The sequence below is a fragment of the Pristiophorus japonicus genome, chromosome 5 (genome assembly GCF_044704955.1).
Source record: "Pristiophorus japonicus isolate sPriJap1 chromosome 5, sPriJap1.hap1, whole genome shotgun sequence".
Taxonomy (NCBI): domain Eukaryota; kingdom Metazoa; phylum Chordata; class Chondrichthyes; family Pristiophoridae; genus Pristiophorus; species Pristiophorus japonicus.
In genome coordinates this window covers 192,219,441-192,234,585 of record NC_091981.1, presented here as the reverse complement: position 1 = coordinate 192,234,585, position 15,145 = coordinate 192,219,441, and the positions used below count along the sequence as shown (strand labels likewise).

The 15,145-nt window shown below is 41.4% G+C and overlaps 1 protein-coding gene across 1 annotated transcript in view; it reads left to right on the top strand.

The window, feature by feature from the left end:
- LOC139263941 (adenylate cyclase type 1-like) overlaps window positions 1–15,145 on the top strand; it is a 513,151-nt gene that overhangs the window by 38,174 nt on the left and 459,832 nt on the right. Inside the window, exon 4 of the mRNA XM_070880028.1 lies at window positions 9,969–10,080. Coding sequence (XP_070736129.1) covers window positions 9,969–10,080 — 112 coding nt within the window. The remainder of the gene's footprint in view (window positions 1–9,968; window positions 10,081–15,145) is intronic.

Below are 15,145 nucleotides of genomic sequence, written 5' to 3'. Positions count from 1 at the left end.
AGATCGGGGAATTTTAAACACACATTACATTCTGCACAGGTTTTTTCCCCCAGTTTAAAAAAAATATCGCACTGGAATCTGGCCCCGCCTACAAAACTGGCCAAGCCCCCAGATTGAATTAATCACCATGACGAGTTTCCGCTAATTGTACCTGCTTGTGGGTCTTCAAGAAGGCTCTAAAAATTGAGCTGGTTCTTTTGGGCACAAGGACACTAATTAATAGGCACATTTTAAAAGACTTTGAATATAATTTTTTAAAATTTACTCAGAAAATTGTATCATATAACTACCAAATGGTTCTGTATAGATTTTTAAAGTCATTTTCAGTTATTCAAAATCGGGTTACTCAGTTGACTCGAAACTCTGGTTTAAAATGCTTGTGGCTGAAATTGCCCACTACTGGAAATTGGGCTCATTCACCCTGTTTCGCATGTTTTTACTGATGCGATGGCCTCTTGAGCAAAATTTCGTTCTTTGGCTATTTTTTTCGTCAGACCGGAAGTCTGTCATAATGGGGGCAGTAGTGCGACAGTGAGCACTCTAGAGGGGCAGAAGTTGCGATAAACCCATTTTCACTTAAAGGGGAGAGCTTGCGCAATTGTTTAAATTTGGGCCACCAGGGAGGGTTTCGGCCGGTCCCTGTTGGAGGCCTGGCCGAATCCAGCGGCATAATTGTCAGGCCGACATGGCAGTCAAAATAACATGGAGGCAGCGGCAGTGCGCCCCCCTCTTTTATGACAGCCACGCTACCATTTTACAAGGAGTACAGCCTCATTGCATCACCAGAAAAAAGCAGCTTTCGGCGGACTTTCGCCATCGGGGGGGGCGGTTGGAGGGGTGGTGGAGGGAACATCGGCGGTGCGTGCACTCATAATGCACTTAGATCGGATCGGCAGCAGCGGAGCGGTGGGAGGGGAGCGGGTCACCACCATGTACCACAGAAGTGGAATTTTAAAAATGACCGCCATTGCACTCTGCAACATGGCCGCCGATTTCTGGCGGTAACCAGCCTTAAGGGAAGGGGCAATTTCGGCCCCCTTATTTGTTGCGATAAACTCGTTTTCAGCTGTATTCATAAAGCTGCACCAAGTTACTACTCTTAAATATCAAGGAATATGTTTTAAAGCAAATTATTTTTTAAAATTATGTTCTAAAATGCTGCTGAATTGCGCTGGTTCATGGCAGATTTTACGTTGGGTGATATGTAAATGAGTTTGAGTGGAAATTTTTGGAAAAAAGCTTCTCAAAACTAGTGCAATTTTGGGGGCAATTTGCGCCTGGATCACCAAAACAGAAACTCTACCCTATAAACAAATTAAATTCCACATTTCTCAAGAGATGATGCATTTCCTTTAAAAGGCACGAAGATTTGAAAATATTATAGTTTGGAATATGCTATTTGCATAAAAAGTCATTTGATAAATAATATTCAAATGTAACAAAGTGGATAAAAAATTCAGATGCTAACCATTTCATCTGGATGTTCAGATGTTCCTGTCATAGCGGAAAGTTGTGGTAAATCAGTTAGGAGTGTATCGGGAGGACTGGACTGCTCAGACCTGTATTTCACAGATTTGTCCAGATGTACAAGCAGCATGGATATATTCTAGGGAATGTTAAAACACTCCTTGAAGTGTCACAGCATATCCTGCTGCTAATGCCCTTGTTAATATAGCTGTTACATCAAATTACTTTTGAAGTCAATTCTAATTAAACAAATGGAAGCAACTGTGATTTCATTTTCACATCAATTGAATTAATAAAATATTGTAACCAAACCAACTTTGTTAACAAAACTATACTCTCTGATATAGGTGAGTGTATAACTTAAGTGGGTTTTTCTTATTCTCTTTGGTTGAATGTTAAATTGAGTGAATGAGTGCAATATTACATAATTAATTACTGCTGGAAGTTCTGTAAAGCTTACAATTGCTCATATATAATTTTTTGGACCAGTTACTCTATTGGTTTTGCATCAGTACAATGTAGTTTTAGATGCACAGCAATATAAAACTGGAAGTATAATTTACAAGTCAGGTCAGTAATCTAAATGGACACATTGGGGTCTAAATATACATATATTCCTTTAAGGCACAAAAACCCCACAAGAAAAGTGATCTAACTGTGGTTAACAAGAGAAGTTAAAGATAGTATTAGATCAAAGGAAGAGGCTTATAATTTTGCTAAAAAGAGCAGTTACCTTGAAGATTGGGAGGATCTTAGAATTAAACAAAGGAGGACCAGAAAATTGATGGAAAGGGAAAATAGAATATGAGAGTAAACTAGCGAGAGACATAAAAACAGAGCTTCTGTTGGTATGTAAAAAGGAAAAGATCAGCAAAAATAAATGTGGGTCTCCTAAAGGCTGCGACCGAGAAATGATAATTGTGTGATAAGGAAATGGCAGAGAAATTAACATACTTTGTGTCTGTCTTCATGGAAGAAGACAAGAAAAACCTCCCGGAGATAGTGGCATTTCAGGGGTCTAGTGAGAATGAAGAACTGAAAGAAATTAGTATAAAAAAAATAGTACTGGGGAAATTAATGGGACTGAAAGCTGATAAATCCTCTGGACTTGATGGCCAACATTCTAGGGTTTTGAAAGAGATGGCTGTAGAGATAGTAGATGCATTGGTTGTCATCTTCCAAAATTCCATGGATTCTAGAACGGTTCCTGCAGATTGGAAGGTAGCTAATGTAACCCCGCTATTAAAGGAGGGAGAGAAAATGGGGAACTACAGATCAGTAAGCCTGACATCAGTATTAAGGATGTGATAACAGGGCACTTAAAGAATAATAGGATTGGGCAGAGTCAACATGGATTTATGAAAGGGAAATCATGTTTGACAAATCTGTCAGGCCACACCTGGAATATTGTGTACAATTTTGGTCTCCTAACTTGAAGGACATTCTTGCTATTGAGAGAGTGAAGTGAAGGTTCACCAGACTGATTCCCAGGATGGCGGGACTGACATATCAAAGACTGGATCAACTGGGCTTGTATTCACTGGAGTTCAGAAGAATGAGAGGGGATCTCATAGAAACGTTTAAAATTCTGACGGGTTTAGACAGGTTAGATGCAGGAAGAATGTTCCCGATGTTGGGGAAGTCCAGAACCAGGGGTCACAGTCTAAGGATAAGGGGTAAGCCATTTGGGACCGAGATGAGGAGAAACTTCTTCACCCAGAGAGTGGTGAACCTGTGGAATTCTCTACCACAGAAAGTTGTTGAGGCCAATTCACTAAATATATTCAAAAAGGAGTTAGATGAAGTCCTTACTACTCGGGGGATCAAGGGGTATGGCGAGAAAGCAGGAATGGGGTACTGAAGTGCATGTTCAGCCATGAACTCATTGAATGGCGGTGCAGGCTCGAAGGGCCGAATGGCCTGCTCCTGCACCTATTTTTTTCTATGTTAAGAGTTTTTTGAGGTTGTAACTAGCAGAATAGATAAGGGGGACCAGTGGATGTGGTATATTTGGATTTTCAGAAAGCATTTGATAAGGTACCACACAAGAGGTTACTGAATAAAATTAGGGTTCATGGGATTGGGGGTAATATATTAGCATGGATTGAGGATTGGTTAATGGACAGAAAACAAAGAGTAGGAATAAATGGAACATTTTCAGATTGGCAAGCAGTAACTAGTGAGGTGCCGCAATGATTTGGATAAGGGGACCAAATGTAACATATCCAAATTTGCTGATGATACAAAACTAGATGGGAATGTAAGTTGTGAGGAGGATGCAAAGAGGTTTCAAGGGGATATAGACAGGCGAAGTGAGTGGACAAGAAAATGGTAAATGGAATATAATGTGGAGAAATGTAAAATTATCCACTTTGGTAGGAAAAATAGAAAAGCAGAGTATTTTTAAATAGTGAGAAATTGGGAAGTGTTGGGGTTCAGAGGGACCTAGTACACAAATCACTGAAAGTTAACATGCAGGTACAGCAAGCAATTAAGAAAGCAAATGGTATGTTGGCCTTTATTACAAGAGGGTTTGAGTATAAGAGTAAAAGCGTCTTACTGCAATTATATAGGCCCCTGGTGATACCGCATCTGGAGTATTGTGTACAGTTTTGGTTTCCTTACCTAAGGAAGGATATACTTGCAATTGAGGGAGTGAATCAGACTGATTCCTGTGCTGGGTGGATTGTCCTATGAGGCGAAATTGAGTAGACTAGGCCTATATTCTCTAGCGTTTAGAAGAATGAGAGGTGATCACATTGAAACATACAAAATTCTTATGGGGCTTAACAGAGTAGATGCGGGGAGGATGTTTCCTCTGGCTGAGGAGTCCAGAACCAGGGGTCACAGTCTCAGAATAAGGGGTTGGCCATTTAGGACTGAGATAAGGATAAACTTCTTCACTCAGGATGGTGAAGCTCTGGAATTCTCTACCCCAGAGGACTGTGGAGGATCAGTCGTTGAGTATATTCAAGACAGAGATCGATAGATTTTTGGATATTAAGGGTATCAAGGGATATGGGGATAGTGCAGGAAAGTGGAGTTGAGGTAGATCAGCCATGATCTCATTGAATGGCAGAGTAGGCTTGATGGGGCCTGCTCCGAATTCTTATGTTCTAAATTCAACTTTGTTGTGCCCATTTTCCAGTCACGGGCATTTAAGCAACTAGTTAAATGATCAGAGCCTTTTGTTAGGCGGCTTGGTAGCCTCCTGAAATAAACACCGTTCTCATTTCAATATTGAAATGAGGCTCCTGCGTCCATTTCCAACACAGATTCCTAAATTTGTTTAGACTAATCAGAGTCAATCAAGGGTCAAAACTTTCTGAAATGCACTTTTTGTGGAGTTGGAAGGAGCAGTTGCTTCTCTTGGCTCCAGAAAAAAACTGGGGCACTGCCTATAACCCACCCCCGCTTCCCGATTCGATGTTTTGCCTCCCACAGGAGGTTGTGTGACTGGGGACTTGGATTGCTAGTGCATGTAAACTGCACCATATCTTATTGGACCAGTTGATCTTTCCCTGTCCTTTTTTGTATGTCCATAACAAGATTGAGGTTCTTTTAAAACACTTGCTTAAAAGTAAACAAATCAAAGGGCATATTTGCATTTTTTCATTTTAAAGCAATTCTTTACCACAAATAACTTCAAATATGTTATTAAAGCTGACAAAGTTGATACATTTGCTTTGAATTTAGTCATTTTTCTATGGAGAATGATATTTCTCTCAAGTCCTTTACTTTCCTATGGTGTCATTTCTACCATACGACTTCATTTCTCTCTGTGGAGGAAGTAGCATTTCGAAGGTGAGGGCAACAAAATCTTTTCAATTTTCCAAATGAGAAATACATATTCCCCCTGGGAAAATGACAATAGTAAGTGAGTTATATATTTACACATGTGATGTGAGGAAAGTCAACTGCTAGAACTAGACACTTCAAAAATTAAATGCAATTCTGTGGAGTGGAATAGTTTTGACACCAGTTTTATTAATAGTGACACTGATGTGATTCAACAATTTGCTTTGTTTTAAATGGGCACTGAACTCATGTTTTATGGTTGAAGTGTCAACTTCAGTTGGAAAGCAAAATATTTTATGTGGCAGTGAAAAGGGTATAGGCTAGTCTTTTTTTAATTGTAAAGAATCCATTGACAGTTTTGAGGATCGCTTTTCAAATGCAAGTTTTATTGACATAAATGTACCAAGAGCAAGTATTATCACAGGTGAAAAATAAGTCTGGCCACACCATTTGTTTCCTCTGCGATATTGGCAATGTGTACAACCACATTCCGGTTTACAATAATATGAAAATGCAGTAAAACAAGAAAATTTGTTCATCTAAAATTTTACCAAATGGGTTAATCGAACTTTCTGTCTTCTCCATAAATTAAATGAGTTGATCATCAGCAAAAATGAACTTTATGCAGTATGTACATAAGAACATAAGAATTAGGAACAGGAGTAGGCCATCTAGCCCCTCGAGCCTGCTCCGCCATTCAACAAAATCATGGCTGATCTGGCCGTGGACTCAGCTCCATTTACCCGCCCGCTCCCCATAACCCTTAATTCTCTTATTGGTTAAAAATCTATCTATCTGTGACTTGAATACATTCAATGAGCTAGCCTCAACTGCTTCTTTGGGCAGAGAATTCCACAGATTCACAACCCTCTGGGAGAAGAAATTCCTTCTCAACTCGGTTTTAAATTGGCTCCCCCGTATTTTGAGGCTGTGCCCCCTAGTTCTAGTCTCCCCGACCAGTGGAAACAACCTCTCCGCCTCTATCTTGTCTATCCCTTTCATTATTTTGAATGTTTCTATAAGATCACCCCTCATCCTTCTGAACTCCAACGAGTAAACACCCAGTCTACTCAATTTATCATCATAAGGTAACCCCTCATCTCTGGAATCAGCCTAATGAATCGTCTCTGTACCCCCTCCAAAGCTAGTATATCCTTCCTTAAGTAAGGTGATCAAAACTGCACGCAGTACTCCAGGTGCGGCCTCACCAATACCCCTGTATAGTTGCAGCAGGACCTCCCTGCTTTTGTACTCCATCCCTCTCGCAATGAAGGCCAACATTCCATTCACCTTCCTGATTACCTGCTGCACCTGCAAACTAACTTTCTGGGATTCATGCACAAGGACCCCCAGGTCCCTCTGCACTGCAGCATGTTGTAATTTCTCTCCATTCAAATAATATTCCCCTTTACTGTGTTTTTTTTTCCCAAGGTGGATGACCTCACATTTTCCAACATTGTATTCCATCTGCCAAACCTTAGCCGATTCGCTTAACCTGTCTAAATCTCTTTGCAGCCTCTCTGTGTCCTCTACACAACCCGCTTTCCCACTAATCTTTGTGTCATCTGCAAATTTTGTTACACTACACTCTGTCCCCTCTTCCAGGTCATCTATGTATATTGTAAACAGTTGTGGCCCCAGCACCGTTCCCTGTGGCACACCACTAACCACCGATTTCCAACCCGAAAAGGACCCATTTATCCCGACTCTCTGCTTTCTGTTAGCCAGCCAATTCTCGATCCATGCTAATACATTTCCTCTGACTCCACATACCTTTATCTTCTGCAGTAACCTTTTGTGTGGCACCTTATCGAATGCCTTTTGGAAATCTAAATACACCACATCCATTGGTACACCTCTCTCCACCATGCTCGTTATATCCTCAAAGAATTCCAGTAAATTAGTTAAACATGATTTCCCCTTCATAAATCCATGTTGCGTCTGCTTGATTGCACTATTTCTATCTAGCTGTCCCACTATTTCTTCCTTAATGATAGCCTCAAGCATTTTCCCCACTACAGATTTAAACTAACCAGCCTATAGTTACCTGCCTTTTGTCTGCCCCCTTTTTTAAAACATAGGCGTTACATTAGCTGCTTTCCAATCCGCTGGTACCTTCCCAGAGTCCAGAGAATGTTGGTAGATTATAACGAATGCATCTGCTATAACTTCCGCCATCTCTTTTAATACCCTGGGATGCATTTCATCAGGACCAGGGGACTTGTCTACCTTGAGTCCCATTAGCCTGTCCAGCACTCCTTCCCTCGTGATAATAATTATCTCAAGGTCCTCCCTTCCCACATTTCTGTGACCAGCAATTTTTGGCATGGTTTTTGTGTCTTCCACTGTGAAGACCGAAGCAAAATAATTGTTTAAGGTCTCGGCCATTTCCACATTTCCCATTAATAAATCCCCCTTCTCATCTTCTAAGGGACCAACATTTACTTTAGTCACTTTTTTCCGTTTTATATATCGGTAAAAGCTTTTACTATCTGTTTTTATGTTTTGCGCAAGTTTACTTTCGTAATCTATCTTTCCTTTCTTTATTGCTTTCTTAGTCATTCTTTGCTGTCATTTAAAATTTTCCGAATCTTCTAGTTTCCCACTAACCTTGGCCACCTTATACGCATTGGTTTTTAATTTGATACTCTCCTTTATTTCCTTATTTATCCACGGCTGGTTATCCCTTCTCTTACCGCCCTTCTTTTTCACTGGAATATATTCTTGTTGAGCACTATGAAAGAGCTCCTTAAAAGTCCTCTACTGTTCCTCAATTGTGCCACCGTTTAGTCTGTGTTCCCAGTCTACTTTAGCCAACTCTGCCCTCATCCCCCTGTAGTCCCCTTTGTTTAAGCATAGTACGCTCGTTTGAGACACTATTTCCTCACCCTCAATCTGTATTACAAATTCAACCATACTGTGGTCACTCATTCCGAGAGGATCTTTTACTCGGAGATCATTTATTATTCCTGTCTCATTACACAGGACCAGATCTAAGATAGCTTGCTCCCTTGTAGGTTCTGTAACATACTGTTCTAAGAAACAATCCCGTATGCATTCTATGAATTCCTCCTCAAGGCTACCCCATGCGATTTGATTTGACCAATCGATATGTAGGTTAAAATCCCCCATGATTACTGCCGTTCCTTTTTCACATGCCTCAATTATTCTCTTGATTATTGTCTGCCCCACCGTGAAGTTATTATTTGGGGGCCTATAGACTACGCCCACCAGTGATTTTTTTCCCCTTACTATCTCTAATCCCCACCCACAATGATTCAACATTTTGTTCATTAGAGCCAATATCATCTCTCACAACTGCCCTGATATCATCCTTTATTAACAGAGCTACCCCACCTCCTTTCTCTTCTTGTCTATCTTTCTGAATTGTCAGATACCCCTGTATGTTTAATTTCCAGTCTTGGCCCCCCTGCAGCCACGTTTCTGTAATGGCCACCAAATCATACTCATTTGTAATGATTTGTGCTGACAACTCATTTACTTTATTTTGAATGCTGCATACTGTTTTCGATACCATCTCAGTTAAATTCAACATGTAATTTGTATACCATTGTTTATGATTCTTTGTACTTAAAACAAATTAAATATGTGATCTGATTTCCATCTACTGGTGTAAAGCAATTTGAAATGGTTAAGAACTGGTGCTAATCTGACTACAATAGAAAAGTACTAAATGTACTCAGACAGGGGATTCCCAATGGGAAGCACATTGGTGCCAATAATGGTGCCAGGGGAAAAACAAATTAAAACAATTGGCACAAAGGCTTATCGAAAAACTAAATGCTAGCAGAAAAAAAATCAAATAAATTAAAATGAGCCAAAAATGGCCTAAAAATACCGATTTAATCTTTTTATTGGCCCTTTGAAATTCTGTATACATCTCAGCATCTAGTAATCCTGGCCAGCCATTGATTTGAGTCAGTGTGAACCTGGCTAAAGACCAGCGAAAGATAAAGGTGGAGGGAGCTTCCTCCAGCTGGCCCACCGGAAAAATGTGCAGACCAGGCGTTGTGGGTGTCTACCCCCTTTTTCAATGCTATACCATCTGGTGAACTAGCACACAAGGCAAAAATTAGCCCCCTGGTCTGTTCTCCACATTATGTTTAATTGAAATCCATTGTTGCAGTAAGTTTTGAACAGTCTTGTTGGCACAACATAACTGTATTCACTGGAGTTTCGAAGAATGAGAGAGGATCTCATAGAAACAGAGAAAATTCTGACCGGACTGGATGGTTAGATGCAGGATGAATGTTCCCGATGTTGGGGAAGTCCAGAACCAGGGATCACAGTCTAAGGATAAGGGGTAAGCCATTTAGGACTGAGATGAGGAGAAACTTCTTACTCAGAGTGGTCAACCTGTGGAATTCTCTACCACAGAAAGTTGTTGAGGCCAATTCACTAAATATATTCAAGAGAGTTGTTGATGCCAGTTCGTTTGATATATTCAAGAGGGAGTTAGATATGGCCCTTATGGCTAAAGGGATCAAGGGGTATGGAGAGAAAGCAGGAAATGGGTACTGAGGTTAATCAGCCATGATATTGAATGGTGGTGCAGGCTCGAAGGGCCGAATGGCCTACTCCTGCACCTATTTTCTATGTTTAACATCTTCACTGACATAGATTTTACTTGCAGTTATTTTGAAGAACAGGACTCACATTTAATTTATTTCTCCTCTCCCCAGCATCTTATTTGCAGATATTGTGGGCTTCACCAGTTTGGCATCGCAGTGCACCGCGCAGGAACTAGTCAAGCTTTTAAATGAACTCTTTGGCAAGTTTGATGAGCTGGCCACGGTAAGCCTTATTTTTTAATGATTTTGCAGCTACCTTTACCTTGGCATTTGTTTGTTTTTCTCTTGATTGGTCAGTGAGGAAGAGTAAAAATAGATTTCTTTGGATTTCACTTATTTGTGTTGCCAATGATGTACATTGTTTAATGATCACTAACAACAAGATAGTGTATGCTGTCAGGGCATTTACTTACAGTGACCGCACAATAATCACTTCCTACTTCATGTTAATGACTTAGGGCTAGAGTTTCCTCTCAAATCGCCCAGTTACTGCCCGTTTTCATAAAAAATGGAATTACTGCGCGTTACCGCACGCGATTAGCGCAGTAATTCCACCCATGTTTCCCACCCAAAAATTGATCAAAATTCCCCATCAGTGTAAATTTCCACAAAAATGTTTTTCCTGCCCGCCACCGCCCATTATCGGTCAGGATCGAAACCCACCCACTTTTTAGGTACTTGCCTTACTTGGGCCCAGCTGTATGCCTCCATTTTGTTTTTTTTTTCCTCTGTGGGGAAACTTCTTTTTTAGTTTATCTTTCACTCCCAATGTATACTGAAGGAGGACAAGAAGAAACAGGAGCTTTTGATCACAAACAAATGATAATCAGTCGGCCTAGCAATCTCTCGGCCTCAGAAAATATTGCAATTGTGGTTTAAATTTCTGGCTGCTTCAAATTGTTTCCTGTCTCTTCCTGTTTTATTTTGCAGTGCTTTCAAACAAGTATTATTACCCTGAAATCTTACAGAAACCCTCCCTTGATTTTGCAGGGTTCTCAACTGTTGCCATTCACTCACAATTCAGAGAACATTAGTGTCTCCATCTTCAAAATATTTCCCCCGAATTTGCAGGGGTTCGTGACTAAAATTTATTCCATTTTTAAAATCTGCCCCTAATAAAGATGAGTTACTACCATGCACTCCCCTCTATAGATAGATCTTATGCAGCAGCTCCTCTCTCTCTCAGATTGACCCACCTCTGCACTTTCAAAATGTCCAGCACTCTGTGTTCTCTATGTGCATGTGCAGGGTCACCTTTGAGCCCGAAATCGCAGGAGAATGCCCGCGCATATGCAGAGAAGAAAAAATGCGCGTTTTCCAGGGGTGCTGCTTGCCTTTAGTAAGGCAAGCAAGATCAGCGACTTTTAGGCCATTCACCGCCGGCCCGCTACCGCAACACATCACCACCACCGAGACTCAACCACTGAAAATCGCAGGAACGTGCAGCAGCAGTATTCCGGCGGTTCAAAAGACGCAACTGCCGGAATACCGCTAAGAATCCAGCGGCAGCGATCTTTGGGGAATTTCTAGCCCTTAGACTTCAATCTGTATTAAAAAAACTACCAATCTGATTGAAAAACCACACTTGAGATTATCTATAGTTAGGATTCACTATAATAATCATTTGAATAGAATGATAAATGCTTGCTAAGTTACAACAAATCAATCTAATGTAATACTGTGTATTTATTAATATATTTTATTCAGTAATGCTTTGAACATATACATGTTGCAAAATGCAATTTTTACCTTCTGCATTTTGTCCAGATAGCTATCTTTTTTCAATATATTTTGATGCCTCATCTGCAAAGTTTCAACAAATGCTACTAAATAAACTTGAAAGTGCCTGGCGGGGAGTCAGTGGCAGAAGAATTAATGTTATTCACAATGCTACTTGACTTTTTAGGTACTTGTGGGTTTCTTGGTGTATTTTCCCTCCAATGAAGAATGCATTTGTAGGTCCCACCTCAACTGTTAAGATAGCAGGTGCTTGTAGCCCACTCCTGCAGCCCTCCTTATCCAGCTAATCAGAAGCATTAACATGGAAATAGCAGCCTCTCGCCCAATCTGATTTTTACTCTCTCCTACAGTGAGATGCTCAGGTATTTCTTTTGAGTTCTCCCTGCTCAGTGCAGTTCAGCTCAGGAACTAAGCAGGGTAGACAATTAAATCTACTTCTTTGCACTCAAATTCTGCTTCATTTTGTGTCCGAAGGGCTGTGCCATCGCAGAAACCGAATGCATTTTCCTTTTGTGAAATACTGGAAGTGCAAAATATGTTAACAATAGTGCAGAACGACATGTTTTTAGTTATCCCTATTTGAAATGGATTTTGAAGTGCCAGCCAGTGTAAATATCCTGAAAAATGAAAGGCTCCTAGGCATTTTAGGAACATAGGAGCAGAAATATGCCATTCAGCCTGCTCCGCCATTCAATTAGATCATGGCTGATCTGTACCTCAACTCCATTTACTCACCTTAGTTCCATAGCCCTTGATACCACTTGTATATTTCATTGAGGCACAACTCTGATCATATGTGTAAAGCATCAAAATCATGGTTACTCCTTGGTACATGTAGCATGGCATGTAATCGTTTGATCAATCTAGTGAAGACCAAAATCTATGCTCCAAGTTTAAAAAGAGAAAAGACAAGAAAAAGTAATGGTTAGATTATGCAAAACTTGGGTTTAAATTTCCTGTAGACCACAGTAACAATTGAACGCTTTATGCTATGCATCACAGATGCTTTGACTGATTAAATAATTTATTTAAGTTTTGAATTGTTACAAAGTTTAGGAAGTGTATGCATTACATTTTTTTCCATCTAATAGTTGTAAGAACACTGGGTTTTGTGTGTCTTAACAAATATATGCTAAGGAACCAGACTTATCCTTAACACACTTGTTTTGCTCCTGTTTGGGGTTTTACTGCCCAGTTTTAGGTCAAGAAATGAATGATGCCTGAGCCGGCTCATCAAACTTCATTACATTACAGGTTCAGATCAATTTTCAGTTTATTTCACCCACCCTCAATTAGGGTACCTACAATTTACTGAGTGAGTGAAGTAACCCTTTCTCACCAAATTATCAAGGGAGAAGTGAGACAACAAGTCATGGACTAACAACCATTTATTGACTTCAAAATCACAACTTAAAGTTAAACATTGAATGCACAAGCAGTTAATAGATATAAACAGATGCAGTCAGTGTCATTTGCAGTTGAGTAAAAAAGAATAATGGACAGATTTACTTAACAAAATGAGTAATAGAGGTTATAAAAGCAATTTATTTCATCATTATAAATCGGCATTAACTAGATGCTGAGTATTAAATTATAGTTGAGATCAGAATCTGAGACTAATAAATTAGTGAAGTTAAATTAGGGTTAAATCCCTAGATAGCTGACACTATCAGCATTAGATAGCCAGTCTACTGGATAGAAAAGTCTTGATGCAGTCACTTAGCAGTGTTTGCAGAGCTTATGTGACCATGTTCTTAGTGTGGTTGAGTCGATCTCCTTCTGTAATGTATGCACCTGTGAGTATGCTCACGGTTGGAGAGCTGTTGAGGTGGGGGTCCCCAATGGAGTGCACTCGATGCGGGAGTCCTCCCCTTATTTATTGGGGACTTGGCCTGGGAGGGTGTTGCATGGAACAGTCCCATACAATAAGTTTTTAAGTCGGATCATGGGCTCCCAGGCCGCCTGTAATTTCTGCGGTCTGGAAGAGTCCGTGTTCCATGTTTTTATCGAATTCACGAGGTTGCAGCCCCTGCTCCATTACTTAAAGGGGCTGCTCCTTAATTTCTGGCTGCACTTCAGTCCCACACTCCTGATCTTTGGGCACCCTGTGCGGAGGGGAGCGGGTAGGTCCGAGGGCCTCCTCGTAGGACTGCTCCTGGGCACGGCCAAAGGTGCCATCAGCCGGTCCAGGCAACGGGCGGTCGAGGGGGTCGTTCAGCCCGACTGCCTGCCTCTCTTCCATGCCTACATCCAGGCCAGGGTGTCCTTAGAAATGGAGCACGCGGTGTCCACCGGTCCGCTCACAGCCTTCTGCGAGAGGTGGGCACTGGAGGAACTGGAGTGCATTCTCACCCCCGGCAACCAAATTGTAATTTGATTTTATATGTTTTAAAGTTTAATTTGTTTTAAATGCAGGATTTTTAGTGTCCCCCTCCCCTTTTATAGGGGGCACTTTTAAATTATGGTTTCAGAGCCCCCAAAAAACACACAAAAAAAAAAAACCCTACAAAAAAAATACACAAAAAAACAAAAAAAAGGGGCCTTGGGAAATGTTTGGAGTGTCCCCCAGATCGGGGGGGCACTTGATCTAATGTTTTTATTTCCTCTAAAAGAGTTGTAGAGCTGTTGAGGTGGGGGTCCCCAATGGAGTGCACTCTATGCGGGAGTCCTCCCCTTATTTATTGGGGACTTGGCCTGGAGGGTGTTGCATGGAACAGTCCCGTGCAATAAGTTTTTAAGTCGGATCATGGGCTCCCAGGCTGCCTGTAATTTCTGCGGTCTAGAGGAATCCATGTTCCACGTTGCAGCCCCTCTTCCAATATCTGAAGGGGCGGCTGCTCAATTTCTGGTTGCACTTCAGTCCCACACTCCTGATCTTTGGGCACCCTGTGCGGAAGGGAGCGGGCAGGTCGGAAGGTCTCTTCGTAGGACTGCTCCTGGGCATGACCAAGGGGACCGTCACCTGGTCCTGGCAGTGGGCGGTCGAAGGGGTCATTCAGCCCGACTGCCTGCGTCTCTTCCGCGGTTACATCCGAGCCAGGGTGTCTCTGGAGATGGAGCACGCGGTGTCCACCGGTACGCTCGCGGCCTTCCGCGAGAGGTGGGCGCCGGAGGGACTGGAGTGCATTATCACCCCCGGCAACCAAATTATAATTTGCTCCTTAATGTCTAAAGTTTAATTTGTTTAAGTTTGTCGGTTTTCGTGCCCCCTCCCCCCTTTTAGCCAGGGGGCACTTGCATAATTTGTGTTTTTTGGTGACCTCATTAAAAAAAACACAAAACAAAAAAAAAACAAGGGGGCACTTAAAGTTCTTGGAGTGTGACACCCCCTTTAATCAGGGGGCACCTGATTGTTTCTACACAAAATAGTTGTTGAGTTGTGAGTGGCTTAGCCAGTCACGTGATGTTCAAGACTCCATAAAACCCCAGCTAGTTGGGTTGGGTTTAGGGGATCCGCGATAAGGTTGTGAGCCTGGTGGGTGAACTGCTAATGTGTAGTGTGATTGTTAAACCATTGCTAATAAACCGACCTAGTTCTTAATAGCAAT